This window comes from Lacerta agilis, chromosome 18 (assembly GCF_009819535.1).
Source record: "Lacerta agilis isolate rLacAgi1 chromosome 18, rLacAgi1.pri, whole genome shotgun sequence".
Classification (NCBI taxonomy): domain Eukaryota; kingdom Metazoa; phylum Chordata; class Lepidosauria; order Squamata; family Lacertidae; genus Lacerta; species Lacerta agilis.
In genome coordinates, this window is record NC_046329.1 from 4,984,272 (window position 1) to 5,011,913 (window position 27,642).

The 27,642-nt window shown below is 46.9% G+C and overlaps 1 protein-coding gene and 1 non-coding gene across 2 annotated transcripts; both read left to right on the forward strand.

Moving 5' to 3' along the window:
* Positions 1–1,237: 1,237 nt before the first annotated feature.
* Positions 1,238–27,144, forward strand: LOC117039634 (excitatory amino acid transporter 5-like). The gene is made up of 11 exons (XM_033136812.1): positions 1,238–1,276; positions 4,512–4,591; positions 9,523–9,735; positions 12,641–12,683; positions 16,030–16,252; positions 19,682–19,781; positions 20,772–21,005; positions 22,660–22,854; positions 24,381–24,515; positions 25,872–25,971; positions 26,772–27,144. Exons 2-11 carry the CDS (start codon positions 4,548–4,550, stop codon positions 26,892–26,894), a joined length of 1,410 nt encoding a protein of 469 aa, XP_032992703.1. The 5' UTR covers positions 1,238–1,276; positions 4,512–4,547; the 3' UTR covers positions 26,895–27,144.
* TRNAK-CUU lies at positions 8,393–8,466 on the forward strand. The gene has a single exon. It is a non-coding gene; the product is annotated as a tRNA-Lys (tRNA).
* Positions 27,145–27,642: the final 498 nt, after the last annotated feature.

Sequence of the window (27,642 nt, forward strand, 5' to 3'; positions counted from 1 at the left end):
TGTTGTTGTTGTTCAGTCGTGTCCGACTCTTCGTGACCCCATGGACCAGAGCACGCCAGGCACGCCTATCCTTCACTGCCTCTCGCAGTTTGGCCAAACTCATGTTAGTAGCTTCAAGAACACTGTCCAACCATCTCATCCTCTGTCGTCCCCTTCTCCTTGTGCCCTCCATTTTCCCCAACATCAGGGTCTTTTCCAGGGAGTCTTCTCTTCTCATGAGGTGGCCAAAGTACTGGAGCCTCAACTTCAGGATCTGTCCTTCTAGTGAGCACTCAGGGCTGATTTCTTTGAGAATGGATAAGTTTGATCTTCTTGCAGTCCATGGGACTCTCAAGAGTCTCCTCCAGCACCATAATTCAAAAGCATCAATTCTACGACGATCAGCCTTCTTTATGGTCCAGCTCTCACTTCCGTACATTACTACTGAGAAAACCATAGCTTTAACTATACGGACCTTTGTCGGCAAGGTGATGTCTTTGCTTTTTAAGATGCTGTCTAGGTTTGTCATTGCTTTTCTCCCAAGAAGGAGAAGTGTAACCAGTATCAAGTCAAATTGCTGGCCCACCTAGCTCAATATCAGCTATGCCAACTGGCAGTAACTTTAAAGATGGGTCCTTTCCAGCCCTATCTGGAGATGCTGGGAATTGAATCAAGGACCTTGGGCATGTAAAAGTCTACCATTGAGCTCTGGACCTTTCCATAAAAATTAATGGATCCTGAATAACGGGCTGAATTAAATAGGAAATGCTCTATAAAGGGCTTATAACAAAACATAGGAGCACTGTGGTGAGTCAATGCAAGCATGACAGCTAAACAGAACAGTGATAAGACGGCATAATGCTTCTAAGTTAGTATTTTAGTATTTCACTTTAATTAAGTAAATATTTGGGTTGTGGGGGCTTGCTGACAACTGGTATCCTGTGAATTGTTGGAACTGCAGTCAGGGTTTCATTTCCAGCTTTTTGAATATGTGGGCAAGACCAGAAATAGTGCACAAGATCTGCTTCTGAGTGCATAAGGGAGGTCTACACTGAGAGCTTGCTTGGTAAATCAGAGCCTTTGAAGTATACAATATGACCCTGGGCTCCTGCACACTGGTGTGTTATTGGGTGTGTATCCTGCCAACATGTTCTTGACATAGTAACAGTGGTGGATTTATTCTGCTTTACTGTATTACCGTAGTTCTGTGATGCTTCTCCAATGCTATCCTGTCCAGAGGACAACAGAAAATGGGACGAAAAGAACATTTGTGCAGTTACAGGATTTCACCGGGAAGGTATACAGGATATGCACATTAGGAATGAAGCAATGTGGCCACCTCAAAACTTCTGCAAGCACACATACAGTACTGAAAGTGGGGTTGGCTGTGTGTCGTGTGACTACCTTGAGCACAAATCATTGTGAATGTGCAATGGATCAGATGCTTGGAAGGGCCTTCCTTTGTTTTTGCTGCAAGCAGACATGGCTCTATTCTTGCTTATTCCAAATCTAGACTTGGATTAATACGTCACAGGACATGTCACTTTCTATTAAGCTAAAAGGGGATCAGATAACAACTGTGCTCTGGTGTGATCCTCCATGGAGATTATCAGGGAGCGAAAGAGAGAGTCTTGTCTTGCATTCCTTCTACCTCTCCAGACAGGTTCCAATCAGCAAGGAGATATGATTCCTCCGGGACAAAAGGTGCCTCAATGATGCCCCGTGGGCTTCAGAATCCTGCCCTTGATCTTGGTGAAGCTCTGAAAGCTAAGGCACCATGTGGGAGCAGTTGAAGAAAGCACTCTTTTGCCCGTTCTCCATCAGCCTTGTGGGATTCCGGAAGTGGATCCGGGCCTTCTGGAGCAAAAATGGCCTCTTGACACTTTCCATGCTTTCTGTGATGACTGGATGCCTTGTGGGGTTTCTGCTTAGGACACTGGAATTATCTGATTTGGTAAGTGACTGGTTTTTATGGAACAGCAACAGGACAGGCCTTTCTGAAGCAAGGCATGCAATAGGCAGAGACTGGATTTCTACAAGAGGACATAGCTTGCTTGGAAATGGCATACTCTGGCATGACCCCAACGTGGTAGGGATCTGCTGTGTTTACTCCAGTATAGTGCATATGCTCAGGTACACTTAACATACCATGCAGATATTGCAGGAAGCTTCTTTCTGGAGAAAGGAACTGAGCAGTGGGATTTTGTTACCCCAGAAGCAGCCAGTTTCAAATCTTGAGTGGCCCTGGAAAAATGGAGAGAGTGTGTTTTTGGCTGTTGCTTTGTTTAGTGAGGGCATTGAGTTTAGGATTCTTCACTTTTTTTCTGGCAGAGGGATTGGTATCCAGAGAGGCAGAGTTTCTGCAGGTGAAGCTTTTTGCTAGCATGATGATCTGTGGGTTAAAGATGGAGGAGCAATTCTATTTTATTTGCATTTTAATGAGAAACTAACTGTTATGTACTTCTTGAACTAATACAGAAACACAGCTGTCCTTCGAAACTCACACCTCTCTGACTTTTGCAGTGCAGTGTTCCAATCAAGTAATATACTGTATAGAAAAACACATGTATTAGTGAAGGTAACGTACAAAAAGGCATTATATTAGAGGGAATTGCTTCCAAAAATGTGCTTATTAGGAGAAATCTGTACCAAAATGTTGGGACCTTACTTGGCTGGAAAACTCAGAAGTGTGAATTTCTCAGGACAACTGTCTTTCAGATCGCATATTGTTTCCGAAAGCTTGAATTAGCTATGTTCGCCTTTAAATGTGATTCAAATCAAACTCATCCTGCATCCCCAAGGACGGGTGTTCCTTATTTCAGAGGTTGTGGCTGCCTGAAAACTCAGAAGGAATCACCAGAGAATGAGCTGTTACTGTTTCCCCACCCGCCTTGGCTCCTGTGATGTCCAGCTCCTCTTTCGACATGGCCTTGTGCCATCTCCGGCAGGGTTTAGAGAAGTCATTTCAGTTAACGGGTGCTGGTGTCATAGCTCATAGTGCCAAGCTAAACTGGTTACTTAACTGCAGCAGTGGCTACAATTCCCACTGAATGCAGTGCTGAATTGAATAAATTGAAATTGGAAAATTATTGGTGCCAGGGGCGGATCTGCTATGAAACTAATGAAGCTTAAGCTTCAGGGCCCCTAATCCCAGAGGGACCCCAGAAGTGACGTTAGTCTACATTGCTTTAAAAATTTGGGTTTAGTAGACCCAATTTAAGTCACACGACTCAAAATTGACTTCATCATCATTCTTTATTCGTCCGTCAGTCAGAAAAGATACATTTATCCATACAAAATTAAAACATCTAAAACATCTAGAGGAACTTTAGAATAAAACATAGCCAGCACTAACAGGAAGCTATACAGATAAACCCATGTCAATGCAATCAGTTTTAGTCTTACGGCACTTAAGAGCTAGAAAAAGAAATTTGGCCACCAAGGAAGCTGTTTTCCCCGTAACATTAACTCAAAATTGATTATTTTTTTTGTTTATGTTTCAACAATCCCAAAGTGTTGAGCATCAGTAGCACAAATGTTGTAAAGGGGGAGTGTCGCAGTACAGCAATTTTAAGCCAAATCTTAGGTGTAGTAGTTATTTTTTAAAATAAAAAATGTGGTGATCTGTCATGGAACAACCCCGTTGGAGAAGATAACAGTGGTTACCCAGACCTTGTTGCTGGTTGCAAAGGGGGCCCCCATAACAGTTCAAGCTTCAGGGTCCCAAAATGTATGTCTGGCAACACAAGAATGGGCCTTTTCAGTGGTGGCCGGATGGTCGGGGTGTAAATATTATTATTATTATTATTATTACTGCTACTACTATTACGGAATGCTCTCCTGGGGAGACTAGGGAGCATTACGGAATGCTCTCCTGGTACCATCGTTACATATCTTTAGGTGCCAGGTGAAAACATCCACCAGGCCTTTGGCTTTTAACTAACTTTGGCCCTTTTGTGTGAGTGCGATGTTTTCATGTGGGTTTTTAGGTGTGTGGTTTGTTCTGTTTTGTTTTGCTAGCTTTAATGCTTAAAATACTTTTGAGTTGCTTTGGCAAAAAAGGGACTTTATAAAAATAATACCAACATGTAAATGTGCTTGAAAAGAACATCCTTGCCATTGAACGATGGCTGCTATTTGGTCACATCCACACCAGCACATCTCTTCCCTCAAAGAATCCTGGGAACTGTAGTTTACCCTTCACAAAGCTTCAGTTCCCAGCCCCCTTAACTAACTACATTTCCCAGAGTTCTTCGGGAGAAGCCACACACTTTAAATGTATGGCGTGAATGTGAAATTGTTTTCAACCTAGGTTCCAGCTCTTGTGTGTGATGACTTCATAGCTGTCAGCTTCCCCCTTTTTTAAAGGGAAATTCCCTTATTCCGAGTAGGATTCCTCGCAAGAAAAGGGAAAAGTTGACAGCTATGTGACTTCTTCTTTTTTGCTGCAAGTTCTGGCCTCAGTGTTTCTCTGCTCTTCCCGAGTTCTCCTCTGTGGCCTAACACTTTTGCCTTTCCTCTCTCCCCTACAGGAGAAGCAGTATTTCTCATTCCCTGGAGAACTCCTGATGAGGATGCTGAAGATGCTGATATTACCACTGATCACCTCCAGGTGAGAGCAAGAAGACCAGGAAGTGGCAGGTGGAGAGGGAGTTGCCATATTGTTCATAGCTGTCAAGTTTCGGATTTGAAAATAAGGGATCAGCAGTCTCCCCTATCCCAGGGACAGTCACATGTCAGTGGTGGGCGGAGCCAGAAGCAAAAGTGGGCGGAGCAGCAATGTAAACTCCAAGCAGGCTCGGGCTCGGAGCAGAGCAAAGAGGAGGGCAGCCAGCAAAGAGGAGGGCAGCCATGTGCTCCGCGCGATGGAGCCCCATCGTCTTCTTGTCTGATCCCATCAAAACAGGACAGGAAGCAGCAGCTGCTCAAAGGCAGCCAGGCTCCGCCCGCCAGCTAACCCTATTGGCCGGCTGAGGGGCTCGGCGGCAACGGGGAGGGGCTGATGCAGGGGGAGGAATACACCCCCCCGTAAGCACGGGAAACGGCTCCCACTTGCTTTGAGGGCTGAGGCTTTTCTCTCCAAGTAGGCGAGGTCTTCCCACACAGTCCCTGGCCAGCAGGGGAGGAGCTGCTTCCATTAAAAACGGGAAATTTAAGGGAAATAAAAAATAAGGGAGAGCAGCGGGAAACTGCTTGAAATAAGGGAGAATCCCGGAGAAAACGGGATACTTGACAGCACTGCATATTGTTTAGAATGGCTTCTTTGCACCTTGGAAGAGGAGTTTGCTTTCCTGGGGGTGCAGTTCAGACCTCCCTCCAGAGTTGCCATGGGCAATGTACCAGGAGAGGTGCAATTAGTTATTCCAACAAAAGAAATAATAAGCTTTGTTTTTGAGCCACCTAACACCGTAAAGCACATTCTCAACCCCAGGGAAGAAAACATTCGAATCTCACGGGCCTCTGCATTTATTTACGCATGGAACCGTAGAGTCACGAGGGGTCCCAAGGGTCAACTCATCCGAATGCATGCAAATCAGGAATCGGGGCCGGCCCAAGACATTTTGCCACCTTAGGTGAACCAGAAAACTGGGTGGTGGCAGGGTCAAGGAAAAGCTGACTTCAGGCAGAGGAAAGAACAGAGGCTGTCTTGAGAGGCTGAGATTCAGGCCTCAAGGCAGCCACACAGCACAGAGGTTGGTAGCAAAGGCAAGGCAGACGATAGGGAAGGCGTTCCCTGGGCAAAGGGTTGAGGAGCTGGCCAGGATGCAGCCTAGTCTGCACACCTCACCCCACTTCCCTACACCCTCTTCCCCACAAGGAGTTTAAACCCACCCTCTCCAGCTGAATGATAAAGGAGTTTAAAGGTTGTGGGGATAGAGCGGAGCTTCAGTTCGAGGGGATTGACAAAGAGGTAACACACACTGAAAAATAGCACCCATCAAACAGGAAGGGCAACGTGGGGGGGTGCAGTGGAAGGGGCGTAGCGAGGGGGGCGGGCTGCCCCAGGCAGCGCCCTGTGGTGGGGATGACACTTGGGGTGGGGCGCACAGCCCCCCCGCGATCGGAGGCTTGCTTGCTTGCTTAGCCAGCTGCTGGCGCCTGCTTTCCTTTTTTAAAAATTATTATTAAAGGGCTTTTCTCCCCGCTGCCGGGGCGGCCAGCGAGGAGGAGGGGTGCCACGCTTGTCACAAGGCTGACACCTCCCCATCCTCACTGGCCCCCCTCGCCCCTGCGGGCAGCTCCGCCCTGCAGCGGGGAGAAAAGCCCTTTAAAAAAAAGAAAAGCCAAGGCAAGCACGCTTTTTTTTAAAGGGCTTTTTTCCCCGCTGCCGGGGCGGAGCCGCAGTGACGTTGCGTCATGACGTCACAACGCGATGTCACGATGCCCCGCCCCCAGGGGTGCATCCGGTCGCCGCCCCGGGTACCGAGGAGGCTTCCTCCGCCCCTGTGTAGTGGGCCCCTTTTTTAAATGCCTCAGGATTTTGCCCAGGCTTGTATTCTCCTGCTCCAGAGGGCGGGACCTGAATCATTGGAGTCAAATGACAGCAAAAGGAGAGTCTTGACTAAACATTTAGGAATAACTTTTTGATGGAAAGAGCTGTTCAACAGTGGAATGGGTGACCTTGGAAGGCAATCACCCTCCTCTGCACACCTTCCTGCTTGCCAATATCCTCCTTAAACTGCAGTGCCCAGAACTGGGCACAAGTACTCCAGGTGTGGTCTGACCAAGGCACAGTGTTAGAAACTGAGATATGAAAGCAAGGAGCTAAATGGCACCTTAAACCTAGGTTATGGGCGCAACAACAGAATGTCTAGGCGTGCTTTTTTTTTTTAATAACAAGAATACAAAGCTGAAAATGAATGAACTGCAGCTAAAATATTATGTTCACTTTTCACATGGTCTAGTCCAGGGGTCAGCAAACTTTTTCAGCCGTGGGCCGGAAGTTGGACGATCCTGTTCTGATACAAACATTTCTGCAAAGCAATTTACCCAGTATGTTATTTTTGCTAACTGATGTCTTCTTATGCAAACTTTATTATTATTATCATTTATTAAATTTGCACACCACCCTTCATCCTTAGATCTCAGAGCAGTAATTATTATTATTATTATTATTATTATTATTATTATTATTATTTATTTGTACCCCGCCCATCTGGCTGGGTTTCCCCAGCAACTCTGGGCATCTCACAATAGAATATTAAAAACATGCTAAGACATCAAACATTAAAAACTTCCCTAAACAGGGCTGCTTTCAGGTGTCTTCTAAAAGTCAGATAGTTGTTTATGTCCTTGACATCTGATGGGAGGGCGTTCCACAGGGCGGGCGCCACTACCAAGAAGCCCCTCTGCCTGGTTCCCTGTAACCTCACTTCTTGCAGGGTGGGAACCGCCAGAAGGCCCTCAGAGCTGGACTTCAGTGTCCGGGCTGGACGATGGGGGTGGAGTTTAATGCATAAACTTTACCCTAGTTATATGTATTTTTTTGGTACACACAACTTGGTGGGAAGAGCTGCACTGCCAAATTTGAAGTGCAAATTTCCAAGGATGGCTGTGTGTTTCAGTTTGTGCATTGTTTGGGGAAATTGCAGATTTGGTAGGTTTGCCTTTAAATGCAGACCGAATCCAGTTTCTCCCTCCATTGCTAGATGCAGGTTAGCCATCTGTGCCAGGTGTCCATTCATGTGGAGGGTTGCATCTCTTGTTTTCCAAACCTCTCCCCCCGCCCCCACAACCTCAGCCTCTCTTCCTGCTTCCTTTAATCAGCCGCCCTGTCCGTTTTCACTTAATGGGATCCATCACGTGGCCCAGAAACGTGCAGCTGGGAGCTTAGACCTTGCTAAATTGCTGCAGATTACCTGACATGGCAGGGATCTCACATGTCACCTGTCTTAGCTCCCAAAGCTGCCCATCCAGTCTGGCTGGCACACCATTTTAGCAACTTGAGAGTGAGCTTTCGGAGCAGGGGCACCTTGCAAGACTGGGCAGCACAAAAAGGGCAGTATTTTGCACCCAGATAATCTGCAAATTCGTGTTTGTGTCTCACTCCCGCCAGCTCAGTGAATTTATAATTTTAAAAGCAGCAGCTTCCAAAGCCGGCACCCAAAATTATAGGTGCTAATTGAAAATGAGCTACTTAAAACAGTGTAAATGCATGCATTTAAGGAGCTGGCAAGTCTCCAAAGAGAGATGAGCTGCTAAGGGAATCTGCTGCTGCAGAGATCTGAGATGTTGCTCTGCCGATGGGATGGCAGGGCAGGAAATCAGATCTGGAATCTCGTTGAAACCTCCACCCCTTTACCCAATGCTATCTCAGTCAAATGATTTAAACACCCAGGAAACATTACAGGGGAGTCCAAATTCGTACTGTGTATGCTTACTAGATCAATTCTCATATTTGAGGACTTTGCCAGTCTGGGATAGCTCAGTTGGTAGAGCGCGAGACTCTTAATCTCGGGGTCGTGGGTTCAAGCCCCACGTTGGGCAAAAGATTCCTGCATTGCAGGGGGTTGGACTGGATGATCCTAGGGGTCCCTTCCAGCTCCACAATTCTGTGATTCCAAGATGAGAAAAAGCCCGACTCACTGATTGAACAATTGTTCTCAATATGGGGGAAAACGAGCATTTTATTGTATAGATTAGTGCCAAACCTGTAGGATACTTAGAATGACCACTAACATGTGCCTGTTGACCACTGTGGGGAACAGGATGCTGGACTGGAATGACCCTGATGATCCAACATGGCTCCTCTTATCATGCAGTCCATATCTGTCTACAGGTGCATCCTCTTCCGCATCCTCTTATTCATGGGTAGGCAACCTAAGGCCCGGGGGCCAGATCTGGCCCAATTGCCTTCTCCATCTGGCCCGTTTATGGTCTGGGAATCAGCGTGTTTTTACATGAGTAGAATGTGTGCTTTTATTTAAAATGCATCTCTGGGTTATTTGTGGGGTGTAGGAATTCGTTCACCCCCCAAAAAAATATAGTCTTCCCCCCCCCCAAGGTCTGAGGGACAGTGGACCAGCCCCCCGCTGAAAAACTTTGCTGACCTTTGCGTCTTATTTATCTGTCTGCTTCGTAAAGGTAAAGGTACCCCTGACCATTAGCTCCAGTCGCGGACAACTGGGGTTGTGGTGCTCATCTTGTACAATGACAATAAAGAAATCTTATCTATCTTGCTCATCTCAAGGGAGTCAGCGTTTGTCCGCAGACAGCTTCCGGGTCATGTGGCCAGCATGACTAAGCCGCTTCTGGCGAACCAGAGCAGCGCATGGAAACGCCGTTTACCTTCCCGCTTGAGCGGTCCCTATTTATCTACTTGCACTTTGATGTGCTTTCGAACTGCTAGGTGGGTAGGAGCAGGGACCGAGCAACGGGAGCTCACCCCGTCTTCATAGAATCGCGGAAATGTAATGTTGGAAGGATGGCTGGTGGGGGGTGTCATCTAGTCTAACCCCCTGTGACACAGGAATCGCAGCGAAGTCTTTGTGGTGATGTACACAGTTAACCAGATCACCACTATCCTCCTTTCCCTCCCTTCAGCTTGATGTCTGGCTTGGCCACCATGGACTCCAAAGCCTGTGGAAGGATGGGAGTCATCACCATCACATACTACCTCTGGACCACCTTCCTGGCAGTTACCACCGGGATCATCCTAGTCATCAGCATCCACCCAGGGGCTGCTGCCCAAAAGGAGGAGTACACCGTCGGCAAAATGGTGCTCAGCTCCGCAGATGCTTTGCTGGACCTCATCAGGTACAATCTGCTTCTCTGCATGTTTTTGAGAGCCGGTGTAGTGGTTAAGAGTGGCAGACTCGTAATCTGGTGAACCGGGTTCGCGTCTCCGCTCCTCCACATGCAGCTGCTGGGTGACCTTGGGCTAGTCACACTTCTGTGAAGTCTCTCAGCCCCACTCACCTCACAGAGTGTTTGTTGTGGGGCAGGAAGGGAAAGGAGAATGTTAGCCGCTTTGAGACTCCTTCGGGTCGTGATAAAGCGGGATATCAAATCCAAACTCTTCTTCTCATTATTATTTCTCAAAAGCTTGCGGTGTGTTTGAATCGTTTAAAAGGGGGGGTGGGGAACCTCAGCCTTGGGGGGGCCAAATGTGGCCCTCCAGGTATCTTCATCCGGCCCATGGAAGCCACATTATAGCCCAGACTTTACCTAACAGTGAAAGTTTCATTCTGCCCCAAATTTGGAAATTACTTTTAATATCTTCCCAGGTTTTTAAATAATTATCTTTATACAGATTTGTACTATTTGCTGTTAACCATACACCAACCGTTTCCTGCTTGGCAGGGGGTTGGACTGGATGGCCCTTGTGGTCTCTTCCAACTCTATGATTCTATAAATACTTAACCTTCTTTTCAGTCTTCAGACCTGACACATCTTGTAATTTTTAGTCTCATCATTCTTTTCTTTTCTTTTCTTTTCTTTTCTTTTCACCAAGAGTTTGGTTTTAAAAACTAATCAATTTGAGTCGTGCAACTCAAATCACACCTACTAGGCCCAATTTTTTAAAGCAATGTGAACACAGTTTGTTTCTGGGGCCCCTTCAGGATTAGGGGCCCTGGAGTTTAAGCTTCCTTAGTTTCATAGCAGATCCGCCTCTGGTGGAAACAAGTTCAAACCCAATCCTGACTGGGGCAAAACAGATCTGTGCTTTGGAGACATTTTGAAATAAGGAAGCCTTCAACAGGCACCAAAAAGACGATAGAGGGTTGTGCCTGCCTGACATATATATCGAGAGGGAGTTTTAGAAAGTAGGTGCTGCCACGCTAAAGGCCTGATCCTGACAGTTTGTGGAATGGACTTGCTCAAGATGGCATCTGTAGGAGGCCCTCTACTGCAGAGTGCAGTGATCAGTCAGGTATATAAGGGATGAGACAGTACTTCAGGTTTCTTGGTCCTAAATTGGGTTACCTTTGGCCCTGTGGGCATTGCTGGACTCCCAACTCCCAGCAACCCCAGCAAGTATGGCCAATGGCCAGGGATGATGGGAGCTGGAGTCCAGCCATATCTGGAGGGCTTTGCCAGCCAGCACTTTGAACTAGATTTGTCAAATGGTTTTTATATTACAGAGGAGGTAGCCAACTCTCACTAGAACAAGGGTTTAATGTTTGATGTTTTATTCTGCTTTTAATCTGTTGGGAGCCGGATGGGCGAAGTAGAAATTGTTGTTGTTGTTGTTTGCATCTAAGAAAGACCTGTAGTCGGTGTAAGGGCCATAGATCTAATGCCCTGAAGTCACCCTCTGACAAGTGCAATCTTTCCCAGGATAATATTTATTTATACATACATACATACATACATACATACCCCTCCCATTTGGCTGGGTTTCTCCAGCCACTCTGGGTGGCTACCAACAGAAGATTAATAAAAAGCAATAAAACATCAAACATTACAAACTTGCCTAAACAGGGCTGCCTTCAGATGTCTTCTAAAAGTCAGATAGTTGTTTATTTCCTTGACATCTGACGGGAGGGTGTTCCACAGGGCAGGCGCCACCACCGAGAAGGCCCTCTGCCTGGTTCCCTGCAACCTCACTTCTCGCAGTGAGGGAACTGCCAGAAGGCCCTCAGTGCTGGACCTCAGTGTCCGGGCTGAATGATGGGGGTGGAGATGTTCCTTCAGGTATACTGAGCCAAGGCCATTTAGGGCTTTAAAGGTCAGCACCAACACTTAATTGTGTTTGGAAACGTACTGAGAGCCAATGTAGTTCTTTCAGGACCGATGTTATATGGTCTCAGCGGCCACTCCCAGCCACCAGTCTAGCTGCCGCATTCTGGATTAGTTGTTGTTTCTGGGTCACCTTCAAAGGTAGCCCCATGGAGAGTGCTTCGCAGTAGTCCAAGCTGGAGATAACCAGAGCATGCACCACTCTGGAGAGACAGTCTGTGGGCAGGTAGGGTCTCAGCCTGCGTACCAGATGGAGCTGGTAGACAGCTGCCCTGGACACAGAATTAACCTGCGCCTCCATGAACACCTATGAGTCCAAAATGACTCCCAGGCTGCGCACCTGGTCCTTCAGGGGCTCAGTTACCCCATTCAGGAGCAACTGCCTGTACATGTTCTTTCTATAGACCAGTAAGGGCTAGCAATGTGGTTTTAATATGCAAATGACGGAAACTCTCCGGAGATTATTTACTTTAGTAAATAACTGTGACTTGCCGTGAGGTTTTTTTCTAATTTGCTTTTCTAATTTGGACTCTCACATCCCACTTCTCCAATATGAATCCGACTCCCTTTCTTAAAGATTGTTTGGGGGGCTGCCTAGCTCGGCCACCCACGACTTGAGATCAAGAGGTGGAGAAATTGTGAGCCTCCGGCACGGATGCCATAGCATCTCATAGATCATTGCTGCTCAAACTTTCTGATATGGTGCACTGGCAGTTCCACCCCCACCCTCTCGATATGCCATTGACAGGTACCATCATTAGTCTGTGAAGTGTCCCACCCAACCTGGGCTGTGGGTAAACTACAGTTCCCATGAGTCTTTGAGGGTGGGAGGGGAGCCATGACTCTTAATGTGCTACAAATGTGCTTCAAATGTATGGTGTGGGTGTGACCAAAAATAAACGAGTAAACCTCCATTCGTGTTGCTGAGGCTGAGGTCTCGAGTGGCCTCCTCAATACTGTTTTGTTCTGTCTCCTGCAGAAATATGTTTCCTTCCAACCTCATCGAGGCTTCGTTCCAGCAGGTGAGCCCTTGATAATAGTTCTCTTCCCAGCCCTTGTGTGCAGATCAAGCTGTCCAGCCAGCCCAGGGGCTGCCTCTCTCTGCTCTCAGTTCTTATTCATGTGGCCCATAGGGCATAGGCATATTCAGAATCTCTGAGAGCTCAGGATATCCTAACCCCAGCCTGGCCATTTTCGAGAGCTTCCAGAAATATATGGCCTGCTGGCCCAAGACATTTTGCCACCCGAGGCAGTCCCCAAAATAATTCCTCCTACTACCAGTGAGGAAGAAGGGGTGAGGGAATATCTACATCAGGCACAAGGGGGAAAGAAATACCCTACATCAGAATCTGCTGGCCCTGTGGAGCCTGCCACTTCAGGCACTTGCCTCACCTTGCCTCATAGGTGGGCTGGCCTTGTGTTTGTGAGATGCAGAGGTCTTCCCCTAACACACATATTTTTGACAAGCCATTCCCCCTAGCATTCTTGTATGTTATTTCCACTAAAATATGCGCTTTACTCTAGTATACGCGTGTTTGTAATTGACTGCAAAATTCAAAGAAGTGTGACTTTGTAGGATGGCTGTTGTTTCGGTTTGCATGTCGTTTAAGAAAGTGTGAATTTGGCTTTAAAAGTGAACTTAATCGGATTTCTCTCCTACCCCCAGCAAAAAAAAAAAACACACAGGGCCCCTCCAGATATCTGTTTTATTGTGCTTTCGTGATGATTTCTGCTCATGGTGGTATTGGCGTGGTTCTGTGCAATCCCACTTCCACTGCCATTTCCCCTGCTAAAGTCCCAGGGCAGTCAGACTGCTTCCTCTGCAATTGGTGCAAGTCCTGTAGTTTCCTTTTAAAACCCTATAGCTTCTAATACGGCAAATGCTTTGATGGTGAGGGAGCTAATCTTTTGGTGGAGAGGGAGGTTGTTCTGCTTTCGTTGAGCTGTACCACAAGAGCTTCCCTCCAGATCGCAATAACGATGCATCACAGAACAACTAATAAAGCAAAATGATGTGTGGTCAGTCCACAATGTAAAGGTAAAGGACCCCTGACAGTTAAGTCCAGTCGCGAACGACTCTGGGGTTGCGGCGCTCATCTCGCTTTACAGGCCGAGGGAGCCGACGTTTGTCTGCAGCCAGTTTTTCCGGGTCATGTAGGCAGCATGACTAGGCCGCTTCTGGCGAACCAGAGCAGTGCATGGAAACGCCGTTTACCTTCCCGCCAGAGCGGTACCTATTTATCTACTTGCACTTTGATGTGCTTTCGAACTGCTAGGTTGGCAGGAGCTGGGACCGATCAATGGGAGCTCACCCCGTCGTGGGGATTCGAACCGCCGACCTTCTGATCAGCAAGCCCTAGGCTCAGTGGTTTCGACCACAGCACCACCCGCGTCCCTGCCTGACTGCTAATGCACTATTTGCCTGTTGCAGAATGTACTCACAAGGGGGGGAAACCCTCTCAAGCTCTTTTCCCCCCTCAGCGAGCCAGGAGGGTTGTGTTCTCACCCATCCATAGCAGGTACTATGAGCTGAAAAGACTCCATGGTCTCAGCACCATGGATAGCTCCAGTGAGAGGTGGAGGTGGACTGAGACCATCAGAGGTTGGATGGCCACCTGTCAGGGATTCTTTAGCTGTGATTTCCTGTACAGTGATACTTCGGGTTACGAACGCTGCGGGCTGCATGTTTTTGGGTTGCGGGCCGCATGCGCAGAAGCGAAAAGTGACGTCATGCGCAGAAGCTCCAAATCGCATCACGCGCGTGCGCAGACGCAGCGCTTCAGGCTGCGAACGCTGCGTGTTGCGAACGTGCCTCCCGCACGGATCACGTTCGCAACCCGAGGTATGACTATATTGTAGGGGATTGGACTAGTTTTATGAGGCCTAAGTGACATCCACATTGGGGTGATTTCAACAATCTCCGAATGAGACTTGGTTGAATACGACCCTGCACATGTAAAGCACATGGCTTCCCCCAAACCACCCTGGGAACTGTAGGTTGTTAAGGGTGCTGGGAATGGTAGTTTGATGAGGGACACATGACTGTTCCCAGGATACTTTGGGGCAGGCATAGGCAAACTCAGCCCTCCAGATGTTTTGGGACTACAACTCCCATCGTCCCTAGCTAACAGGACCAGAGGTCAAGGATGATGGGAATCGTAGTCTCAAAACACCTGGAGTGCCGAGTTTGCCTGTGCTTGCTTTGTGGGGAAGCCACAAACTTTAAATATATGGTGTGGGTGTTACCTACCTTATTGGCCCGAATATAAGCCGCACCCACAAATAAGCTGCACCTTTAAAATGGAAGAGGGGGAAGGAAAAAAAGACAATACTCAGGCTGCTTCCTTGGGGGGGGGGAGCCACGCTGTTTTGCCAGCAGCATAAGGTCGCAGATATAAGCCACACTTTTAACTTTTCACTGTCAGAATTTTGGGGGAAAGGACGGCTTATATTTGGGCCAATATGGTATATGGCTCCTTTTCTATTTTCTTTTAATTAAAGCTTGGGGAAAAACAAGACAGTGTGCAGAAATAAAACATCTGACATCCAGCACTTTTTAACATAAAGATTAAAAGAAAATACATAAAGAGGAAAGAAAAAGAAAAAAACTTCCGATTCTCTGTCTACCAGCTTTAAAAAACTTACGTAGAATTATTGCTTCATAATAACATTCTGTTCTCCGCTTTCCATAAACCAACCTTTTCTTTTTTCTGTCTTCAAACCCTGACACCACAAGTTCGTTTTCCATGTTGTGTGGGGAGTTTTCAGCTGTTAATAAATGTCAGCAGTGATTTTTCTCAAATTAAATACATCTGCTTTGCCATCTCAGCTAAATCTATTCGTTTTAATAACTGTTCTTCCACAGTAGGTAATAATAAGTCTTTCCATCTTTGTGCATATAGCAGTCTTGCCATTGTGATCATATATTGCAGTAATCATCCATATTCTTTTTCTAGCTGTAAATTTAGGAACCCCCAGCTGAAAAAGCTATGAGCCCTCCTTTTCTAAGATTTAAACAGGGGTTAGCAAACTTTTTCAGCAGAGGGCCGGCCCACTGTCCCTCAGACCTTGTGGGGGGCCAGACTATATTTTTTTTTGGGGGGGGGGATATGAACGAATTCCTATGCCCCACAAATAACCCACAGATGCATTTTAAATAAAAGGACATATTCTACTCATGTAAAAACACACTGATTCTGCGGGCTGGATTTAGAAGGCGATTGGGCCGTATCCGGCCCCCAGGACTTAGTTTGTCTACCCATGATTTAAACAAAGCAGCCCAACCCAAATTGTGTAAAAAAAAAAAAAAAAAAACAATTTCTCCGGGATCCACCCATCTTTCACTGTCATCTGACATTTTGCTTCTAGTACCGAACAGTTCTTCTCCCCGTGGTGAAGTCACCGGGGATCCCAAAGATATCCACAAAGTCACTAAGTTTCATCTACTTTGTGCCGGATGCTGAGAACTCGGAGATCCAGCGGCCGGTGCTCCTTGAGATCACGCCAGCGCCAGAAATGACCTACCGGACCCTCCCTGGCAGCAATAACGAGATGAACGTGCTAGGAATAGTTATCTTCTCAGCCACAATCGGTACGCATATCAGATCCCACCGTGGGGGGGGGTGGTTCCTCCCCAACGTGCGCGAACAGATGGATTTGGTGAAGTCGGGATTCGGAGACATGGTTTTCTCTCTGCACAGAAAGGGGTTCTTTGGGTGGCTGAGGTTTTTGGGTTGCGTGCAGTGTAGCAGTAAGTTAAAGTAAGTTAACTGCTGGCAGAATGCTTTGTGCCAGAGGAACGTTGTCGCGCAAGAGAATGCGTAAGAAGGATGCTGGTAACTTGGTTGCACAATCTGCCCCCCCCCCCCAGTGAATTTCCACTGGTGCAACTGCTGCACTGGGTTTCTCTCGTGCACAGGATTAGAACTTGCTTGTCTACTAGCGCAAGTGCCCTTGTGCCAAAGGACAGAGGATGTTGGATATAGCCCTTTGTATTTCTAAGATGTCTTGATTTTAAGAAGGTTTTGTTAATACACATTTCCCCCTGCCCCAAGGCCAACAATTTTATACATGCTCTCATTCGTTAATAATGTAAAAAAGGGGGAAGAAAGAGAACATCACAAGCAGGGTGCATTTGATTTAAATCAAACTGATTTAAATCACGATTTAAATCACTAGTCAGTAAGGCTTGATTTAAATCACAGTCTTCTACATAAAGACTAATTCTTGCTGGTATAACTTTAATATGCAAGTAGATGAAGATTTTTAGAATAACAACTTTTCATATTAGTTTTTTATGCCCAGTTTAATAGGTTAATCATTCATATTTGGACAACTTTTCTGTTGTACTTAGGAAGGAGGAAAAATAATCATTACCTTAATAATAGCAATTTAAATAGATTTATTAGATCCATTCCACTGCAAACAATCAGAAAAATATTGTTTCTATTCTATTCACTGAACTTCTTGAAACTTAACACTGAAGGGGTTGATTCTGTATTCATGGGTTTGTAGAACAATAGGATTAAGGTCTTTTTCTCAACTCTGTTCACGTTATAACATTTTTTGCTGTGAAGAAGAGGCATGTGATCTCTGCTGAGTCAAATTCAGTTTTGAGAACTGCAAAAGTAAACCAAGCATCTGTGATAATATCTTGTAGGCAGAGAAACTGCCCAATAATCTTACCAAAACCTCTGGAAGAGCATAAATGACATTGTGAATGGATTAATGGAATTTATTTACCAAAAAAATTAAACATATCCAGCCTTATTCTACATAATTAAAAAAACTAATATTTATTTCATGATTGAATAACCTTTGGATGGTAATATATTTCCCCCAAAAAGCATTTTATTTTAAAAAATCTGATTTAAATAAAAAAAATCTGATTTTTTAATATATATTTTTTAAAAAATCATTGATTTTTATCCATCCTGATCACAAGATGGATAGCACATGTTAGCGCATCATCTTGGTGATTCCTGTTCCAGTAAGGGCCGTTCCAACAGTGGAATGGACAACTTTGGAAGGTGGAGGACTCTCCTTCATTGGAGGTTTTCAAGCATAGGTTGGATGGCTGCCTGCCTGCCAGGGATTCTTTATCTGTGATTCCTGCATTGCAGGGGATTGCATTAGATAGTCCTTGAGGTCCCTTCCAACTGTAAAGTTCTATGATTGTTGAATTAGCAAACTGAATTTAACATTTGCAAATTGTCCTGTTAACGATTGGTGCACAAAATATAAACATACAGTACGTACAGTGATACCTTGGTTCTCAAACAACTTGGAACTCAAACGCTGCAAACCCTGAAGTAAGTGTTCCGGTTTGCAAACTTTTTATCGGAAGCCGAACGTGCTCCGTTTTGAGTGTTAGGCTTCCGATTTGAGTGCCACACTTCCGTTTTGAGTGTTACACTGAGGTCTGTCTGTTTTTGCTATTTATTTTGCGTTTTTATTTTTTGTGACACTTTTGTTTTTGTGACCGTGTGGAATCCAGTTCAGCTACTGATTGATTGATTGATTGATTGATTGTGTGACTGCAGTACATTGTTTATTGCTTTCATTTTATGGATCAATGGTCTCGTTAGATAGTAAAATTCATGTCAAATTGCCGTTTTAGGGGTTGTTTTTAAAAGTCTGGAACGGATTAATCCATTTTGCATTACTTTCTATGGGAAAGCGTGCCTTGGTTTCGGAACGCTTTGCTTTTGGAGCAGACTTCCGGAACGTATTAAGTTTGAGAACCAAGGTCCCACTGTACACACTACTAAGCAAATAAAATTTCAAGCTCAATTATAATTTTAAAAAAACCCATACAATTTAAAACATGGGGCAAGACTGTGGCTGTCGCTAAGAATTTTGCAGACTCTGCTGCCACCAGCTTGATCTGCAAAGAGAAAAGTCACATAATAATTGGCTGAATTATCCTGGCTGGAAACTAAACAAGAAAGGAACATCCTGCCTTACACCCCTTGAAGACGAGATCATGCTTCTTGTTATTTACATTTATTTATCACGTTTGCACCCCACCTTCCCTTCGAAGAGCTCAAGGTAGTGCACTCTTTCCTTATATTATCTTCACAACAGCCCTGTGGGGCAGGTTAGGCTGGGAGACTGGCTGACCTGAGGGTCACACACGAGCTTCATGGCTGGGTGGGGATTTGAACCCCGGTCTCCCAGGTCTTAGTCCGGCATGCTGACCACTACACCACACTGGCTCACACCAGTTGGTAAAGGACTCTGTCCGATGCCAGGCCTACTCAGGGTAGTCCCATTGAAGTTAACTGGGCATGGCTAAGTTGGGTTCATTCATTTCAGTGCGTCTGTCCTGAGTAGGGCTGGCATTGTTTACGACCCGCTGCAGCCGCGAGTAAAGCTGGACACTGCATTGTGTGGGATGTAAACACAGAGCAGCCAAACACAACACTGCTAGAGTGGACATGAAGGTAACTCAGTCCTCCAGGCTTAACTTCCTGTTTACCTGGACTGAGTTACAGGAACCAGAAGTAGGTGTGGTCTTACCTGGGAACAAGAACCCAAAGAAGACTCCCCATTTTGCCTCGTCTTTTGAACAAGTAGGATGCTCTCTCTCAGCTTCCAGCTGAGAGAAGCAGAGGTGAAGCCTGTTCCCCTATGGAATCAGCTTCACCACATGTAAATAGATTTATCTAAGCTTATCTGCCTCTTTGAGCCTGTACTGCAACTCATGGATGAATGTAAGTAAACTTTTATATCTTATAATCAGTACTTTGTTGTGTCTTTACTTTTAAGAGGGAAAAAGGGGAATATACCAGGAATATATATTTCTTATAGAGGCTTTAGCAAGCCTATGCAACCGTTTTCTGCTGTGTTTTAAAAAGGGAATGAAACTCTGCTAAGTTTGGAGCTTGCTCACACAAGCTGGGATGATATATATAAAATAATATATACTCATCCACATTCCTAAACATTCCCACACATTGCACCTTGTTATTATGCAAGTGGGACCTTCATTTATACACCAGCAACTGTTTGTTGGCAGGCCTCCTTTTGGGGAAGATGGGCGAGCGAGGGGCTCCTCTGGTGAACGTCTGCCAGTGCCTGAACGAGGCAGTAATGAAGATTGTGGCCATGGCAGTCTGGTAAGTCAAATGCCGCAATTCAGGCAGAGATGGGGAAGCTTTTCGGCTTCGTGGGCCAGGTCCTTTCCAGGATCAAATTTGACAGGTACCGGTATGTGTGTGTCTTGCCTTTTTAGTTTGTAAACCTGGTGGCAAGGCCTGCCTCCCTTTTTTTTTACTGATGTGAGACATGTTGGGAGAAAGTAATTGTCTGAAAAGCAAGATTAGAATATTTAAAACAAATAAGCCCTGGTGGCTGCGTTCTTCTTCCAGTGGAACGAGCTACAGTAGTTTGGTTTAATGGTCCTAAAAGACCTGCATTGGCTCCCAGTACGTTTCCGAGCACAATTCAAAGTGCTGGTGCTGACCTTTAAAGCCCTAAATGGCTTTGGTTCTGTATACCTGAAGGAACATCTCCATCCTCATCGATCTACCCGGACACTGAGGTCCACTTCCGAGGTCCTTCTGGCGGTTCCCTTACTTCAAGAAATGAAGTCACAGGGAACCAGGCAGAGGGCCTTCTTGGTAGTGGTGCTCACCCTATGGAATCCCCTCCCATCAGATGTCAGAGATAAATAACTATACAATCTTCCGTAGGCATCTGAAGGCAGATCAGTATCAGGAAGTTTTTAATGCGTTGTGGTTTGTTGTGTCTTTGTATATTTGTTGGAAGCCACCCAGAGTGGCAGGGGCAACCCAGCCAGATGAGCAGGGTACAAAAATATATATGATGATGAAGAAGAAGAAGTTCACTAAATAAGTTTCAAAAGTTCCAAAGTCATTCCAGCTGCTGAGCGAATAGAACGTGAACTAAATTTGTTTCGGAGTAGAATGATTTCTAGCTCACATTCCAGCTAATCCCCTTACGTTTTGCTTTGCTCTCTGGGCCTTTAAATTTAAATTGTTGGGGAAAATAAACGAAGCAGTTCACATTCCTCTGTGTGTGTGTGTTTTGACTCCCTCGCCACAGGCTCCACTGATCCTGAGCTTGCCCATTTTGTGCTGTTGCAGGTACTTCCCGTTCGGCATCGTCTTCTTGATAGCCGGGAAGATCTTGGAGATGGAAGACCCCTCCACTATTGGGAAGAAGCTCGGCCTCTACGCCATGACTGTTGTGACTGGCTTGGCCATCCATGGCCTCTGCTTCCTGCCTCTGCTGTTTGTGCTTATCACCAAGAAGAACCCTTTCTCCTTCATCCGGGGGATCCTCCAAGCCCTGCTCATCGCTCTGGCAACGTCGTCCAGGTAAGAGGCGCAGGAGAGACTCTTAAGGCGTAATGTGGTGTCAGGGCTGGAGCCAGGCAGAGGTCAGCAACACAAACGGCAAATCACCCGAGGCCAGTGAAGTTAAATCTTCATTCAAGGAAGCCAGCCACGGAGCTCAGGCCTAGTGGTCTCAGCAACTCTTCCCAGGAGGTCTTGCCCCAATGAAGCAGTTGCGAGGACTGACGGTCCCTGCTTTCCCACCCCTCTTTCTAAGGCTTCTCCTCTCGAGGGTTTCCCCCATGCAGTCTCAAGCAGTGTCTGCACACAATGAATCATAGAATCATAGAGTTGGAAGAGACCACAAGGGCCATCCAGTCCAACCCCCTGCCAAGCAGGAAACACCATCAAAGCATTCCTGACAAATGACCGCTCCCCACATTAAAATGGGGGGGGGCGACTTTTGCCTGGCCGCGCGTAGCCCCCTGAATTCCTGGGCGACACCTGGTAGTTCGGCTGGCTGCACCCTCCCCCAGAAGGGATACCTGGAGTTTCCGCCTACCCAGCTAACTGTCCAGTCCTGCCTGGGGGAGGCATAGCCAGGGGATTGGCCAGGTAAGGGGAGGGACTACCCAGCCCACACAATAGAGAGTGTAGCTTACCAGGAAGCAGCACCCCACCCCTTCCCACTCCTCTCTCTAAGGCTTCTCCTCTCGAGGGCTTTCCCCCATGCAGTCTCAAACAGTGTCTGCAGACAACTAATCTCTGTTCTGCTCTTCTCCGGGAGACCAGAGGGGAAGGGAGCTAGTTGCTGCTGCAGCAGCAGGAAGAGATTCCCTAGGTTCTTCTTTCTGACATCTTCCTGACTCTGAAAGAATCCTTGGAACTGCAGTTTACCCCTTGCAGAACTATCATTCCCAGCACCCTTTAAAAACTACAGTTCCCAGGATTCTTTGGGGGGGGTGTGCACACACGCCATGTGTATATGGTGTATGCACAGCTGGTTTTAGAAGTCTGTTTGCCCCTTCTTGGGCAGGCGGCTTTGCGGATGGGCCCCGGGCCTCCTCTGCGAACCGGCCTGTCGCAAGCCAGATTCTCCTCCGGCCAACAAGTTGGCCAATGGCGGCAGGGATCAGAGCGTGGGCACGGGGCCAACTGACCAGTAGTGGCGCTTGGCCCAACGCCCAGGGCAAGGATAAATTCCTGGCCTGTGGGGCCTTTCGGCCTGTCTCTCACTGAAAGGTGGATAGGCGTTGGGTAAGCCTAGTCTTGGTTGGAGGGGGAGTTGTTGCCTCCTCCTGCCCCTCCATGGGTAAGGGTATCCTGTTAAAAGGATCCAAGAGGAGTGACCCCTGTCTGATGCCCAGGCAGGGGCTAGGGCTATACTGCTCCTCCAACAGGGACCACTTGGGGGACGCTCCAATTTGATGTAGGTCATAGGGCGTCCGTCCCCCCACTGGCTTCACCCTTAGTAACACTTCCAGCGGACGACCGGGAGTGACATATGCAATTACTTGCCACAATGCCTATGGCCAAACCTTCACATCTGTAACCAATAACTTTGTGGCCTTATTTGATCCCAAACCAATATGCCGCGTGTTGTCTAGTTATTTGCATCTTAGGGAACAGGGTGGTTACAGGGCCTCCCTACGGAAACACCTGTGTCTTGCTAACTAGCATGGCTTTCCCCCCGTAGTTCAGCCACGCTGCCCATCACCCTGAAGTGTCTTTTAGAAAACAACGGGATTGACAGGCGGATAGCCAGATTTGTCCTCCCGGTCGGGGCAACCATCAACATGGACGGGACTGCGCTTTATGAGGCTGTGGCAGCCATATTTATCGCGCAGGTCAACGAATACGACCTGGACTTGGGGCAGATCATAACCATCAGGTAAGTCCGCTTCCTTCTTTCATCCCCCCCCTCTGGCCTTTGTAACTGAAGCAGATGCAATCAATCAATCAATCAATTTCAGATGTTGTGATTGAGACCATTCACTTTTCATGATACGTGTCAAGAAAATGCAAGTGTGGCTTTCTCACCATATTTCTTATGTTTTGCCAGTCTTCTTTATTTTATATGGTGATGACCCAGTGCTTAGAAAGTTCTTTTTAAAAAAGAAAAGAAAAAAGACGCAGCTCAAGTTCATCTTTTCCAAAAATGAACTAGTTCCTGTTAACAGTTCATCGTTTTACAAAGCAAGATAGTTTAGTTTAAGTTAATCCAAACTTATGAAAACTTTAGAAAAAATCCATCTTCGCCCCCTTCCCCCCCCCCCCAAAAATCTGTATTCATAATGTTCCAATCTGCAGTATAAAATATAATTAAGTAGACTGAGAAAACATGAAATGTGAATGGCTTTGTTTATTTTCGCAATCTTTAAGCTTAAAGGCCCAAAGAATCTAAAGCAGAAAAAAACATGTGTAAAAGGACTATGAAACCCTCAAAATGCATAACACAATAGGATATGAATTGCTAATTCCTCACAACACTTTTCGAGTTTTCTTGTTCTGAACTTCAACTTCAACTAGAAATCATGTGAAGTTCTGCCAGGAGATGAACTTAATTCACCTTTAGTTCGCTTGGCAAACTTTGATGTGTCGATAAATGTTGAAACTGATGAACCTGTAGCCAGTTAAAACCAGGGTCCAGGCAGCTAGCGTTGATGGTTGTGTTGCCCACCAGTATTAGAGACTGCATGCCTCTGAATGCCAGTTCCTGGAGTTTGCAGATGGGAGACATTGTTCTTGGGCCTTACAAGCTGGGTGGCTACTGTGAGAACTGAATGCTGGGCTGGATGGGGATGCAGCAGACCAGTTTTTATGGACCTTTCTAGTGGCTTAGGCCCAGGGCCAGCCCAAGACATTTTGGCACCTGAGTCAGACCCCAAAATGGCGTCCCCTTCCCTGCCACCCTGCCAGGGAAGAAGGGGTGAGAGAAGATTACATCAGGAACAAGGGAAAGAAAGATTGACAACGGGAACTCCTGCCACCTGGGGCAGTCAACTCACCTTGCCTCTTGGGTGGGCCGGCCCTGCTTAGGCCAGCTGCTGCCTTTCAGACTTAACTTCCCCCCAATGCCATCTGTAAAATGGGGGCTATACTACTTGGCCGGTTTAGCTGTAAGGATTGCTGAGATGATGCGGAAATTGCTAAGTGGAAATCACCGGGGGCTACTGAAAGGTTCTGACCATTCGTCTATATCAGTGATGGCCAAACTTGGCCCTCCAGCAGTTTTGGGACTACAGTTCCCATCACCCCTGACCGCTGGTCCTGTTAGCTAGGGATGATGGGAGTTGTAGTCGCCAAAACAGCTGGAGGGCCAAGTTTGGCCACCACTGGTCTATATGGTAGCTGCAATGGTTGGGGAAGCCCCCCTGTCCCCAGAGCAACAGCACCCTGCTTCTCCTCTTCCTGCAGCATCACAGCCACAGCAGCAAGCATCGGGGCAGCCGGGATTCCCCAGTCGGGCCTTGTTACGATGGTCATCGTGTTGACCTCTGTCGGCCTCCCTACGGACGACATCACCCTGATCATCGCTGTTGACTGGGCCTTGTGAGTTGCTCTTTACTCCATTGGTGTGTCGTGTTTGGGTACAGATTGATTAGAGAAATCTGGGGGGGGGGGGCTGTTGACAACTATTAGCCACAAAGGCTATGCTCTGCCTCCACAGTTGGGAGGCAGCAGTGCTTCCGAATCTCAGTTGCTGGAAAACACAGGAGGGGAAGGTGCTCTTGTGCTCATGTTCCGCTTGCGCTCTGAGAACAGGATGCTGGACTAGATGGGCCAGTGGCCTCATCCAACAGGCTCTTACTCTGTCCTTATAGTCTTAAGGGTCTATCTAAGATTGCATTGCTAACAGGGGAAATTGGCAAAACCACATGCCCACAAGTTTACAAAAAAAAACAAAACCAAAGTTGGTAGCGTGAGTGAGCTGGCTTCGTTTAATGTCCTGTTGCAGCCTTTCTCAGGCTTGGGTCCCCAGATGTTTGACTACAACTCCCATCATCCCCAGCTAGCAGGACCAGCGCTCTGGGATGATGGGAGTTGTAGTCCAACCACATCTGGGGGCTCGAGCTTGAGAAAGGCTGTGTCCTGCCGTATAAAAACTGAACCCTTAAAAGCTTGGATGGAGTTGCATTCCCTTGCCATTCCTGTTGCTTGCTGAAGACATGCTCCTTTACCTTGACTGTTGACACTTGAGATATACATTTTCAGGCTCCACCCTGTTCTTGTGACTGCAGCTTGCTTGAAACCATTTTCAATACTGTATTTCAAATGGTTGTGGCGCAACCTGGGGCCTCAAGGTGAAGGCCGGGTAATAAATCAGAATAATCACAGTAATTGCAGCTCAGCCAAGGAAAAAGAGCAAAAGAGATGGGATTGTACCCAGTGTTAGTCCTACGGTGAGGAGACCCACTGGTATTAATGAGCATGATGGGACTGCAGGCCATTGTTTGTAGTGTGTCTGCTCTGTGGATAGAACACAGTCCCAGGAAGGACTCAGATTTTCAGAGCTAAGGGCAGTTGCTAGTTTGATTGCCGTATGGGACAGCTGCATATCCCTGTATTGCAGGGGGTTGCACTAAATAACTTGGCCCTCTTGCTGTTTTGAGACTACAACTCCCATCATCCCTAGCTAACAGGACCAGTGTTCAGGAATTGTAGTCCCAAAACAGCTGGAGGGCCAATTTTGGCCATCACTGGACTAAATGACCTGCAAGGTCCCTTCCAACTCTACAATTCTGTGATCGCCCGCCCATTTGGAGAACAGCTTCAGATGGGAAATTGCAGGTGATCCTCTTTGAACATAAAACTGCGGAGAAATGGGAAGGGCAGCCTGTCTGACCATCTGAACCTCCCCTTTGAATTGGTTTCCAACCCGTTCTCTTTGTTCCCCACATCACCTAGGGACCGATTACGCACAATGACCAACGTCTTGGGAGATGCGCTGGCAGCAGGAATCATAGCCCACGTCTGTCGGAAAGATTTTGCTCCGAAACCAGGCAAAGTATGTGTGGGTGTCACTTGAGAAGCAGTTGCAGTGGTACCTCGGGTTACAAACACTTCGGGTTACAAACTCCGCTAACCCGGAAGTAGTACCTCGGGTTAAGAACTTTGCCCCAGGATGAGAACAGAAATTGTGCGCTGGCGGCAGCGGGAGGCCCCATTAGCTAAAGTGGTACCTCAGGTTAAGAACAGACCTCCAGAACGAATTAAGTTCGTATCCCGAGGTGCCACTGTACATCCAAACATATCAGAGAGTCAGTTAAGGAGTCGGGTGGGTGGAAGGGGTAAGGAAGGACAAATCGATCGGGTTTGGTTTTCAAAAATTCTCATTTTTCCAATCTTAAGTTCAGTCCTCCACATTTCCACAGTAATTTGTGATTTGCTTAAAAAGTCCTCATGACGATTCGTCAGCTTCTTAGCGCAAAACATACTTTTAAAAAACTGGGTTTTGACTAATAAATGTTTTTGCAGAGCGATTTCCCCCCAGTTTTGTATGATATTTTCACAAAAAATGTGCATTTATATGCATGCGTTGCCTTTGCTTGTACATTTGATTGGGTGTTTGATTTTCGTTGTTGTGTATACTGTGTATATACGGACAATGACAATAAATCTATCTATCTATTTCTGTACCCATTACTTGGCTGAAGGAGTGCAGAATTTTAAGGAACGTCTGCATTTCGTTTTGCACATTGTTTCGAAAGGCAAAGATTTGGCTTGCACGCTTTAAAAATGTGGACTGAATTGAATTCAGAGCTGTTTCATCTCAGCACCTGTATTTTGCTTCCCACTTCCCTGCAGGATCCCGAGAGCAACGAAGAAAAAGCAGCCTTGAGGGGGACGCCTGCCTCCAATGACCATGTGATGGAAGTGATCGGAGAGGTTTTAGCTGAGCAAAAGAATTACAACATCTGTCAGGTGTGATAACCTGCAGCCCACCTGCTCCTGGGAAGGGAAGGCAGGTCAGTGCTAAGAAGGTGCCTGTTGCAGCTGCTTGATCCTCTGAGTGTCCCACCGGACAAGGGCCTCATCGCGCACAAACAACAGCAGAGAGATATGCACGGTGAAGAAGAAGCTCAGAACGACACAAAGTGCCACGGCGTGAAGACCTCCTCTTGCACGGATAAGAACATGACAAGAGCCTGCTGGGCCAGGCCAGTGGCCCATCTAGTCTCACAGCAGCCAGCCAGATGCCCGTAGGAAGCTGGCAAACAGGATTTCCTGTTTCCCAGCCATTCCTAGCCTATTGGGAGATGCCAGGGGTTGAACCCAAAACCTTTGTGCATGCAAAGCAAGACGCTCTGCTGCTCAGCTACAGACCTTCCCCTGCAGATGCCCGACTTAGAAGTCCATCAGCAGGAAAGAAGTGCAATAAGACCTTCCCTGTTTGCCCCCTCCCTACCGCCCAGCATTTGGCCTGAGACATGAGCCTCCCATGAAGAAGACGTAAAAGGAGCCTGTTGAACCAGGCCAGGTGGTCCATCTATTGCAGCATCCTTTTTTCACAGCGGCCAATCGGACGCCTGCGGGGAAATATGCAAGCGGGATTCGAGCATGAGAGCAACCGTCCCCTCCTGTGTTTTCCAGCAACTGGTATTCAGAAGCATTGCCACTTCCAACTGTGGCAGCAGAGCACAGCCATCACGGCTAGTAGGCTTAGATAGCCCTCTCC

Excerpts from the sequence above, each read along its gene's own strand:
- LOC117039634 (XM_033136812.1), top strand. The coding sequence starts at position 4,548 with ATGAGGATGCTGAAGATGCTGATATTACCACTGATCACCTCCAG. Across the intron at positions 19,782-20,771 it reads ATTGTGGCCATGGCAGTCTG|GTACTTCCCGTTCGGCATCG; the intron begins GTAAGTCAAATG and ends GTGCTGTTGCAG. Across the intron at positions 21,006-22,659 it reads GCTCTGGCAACGTCGTCCAG|TTCAGCCACGCTGCCCATCA; the intron begins GTAAGAGGCGCA and ends TTCCCCCCGTAG.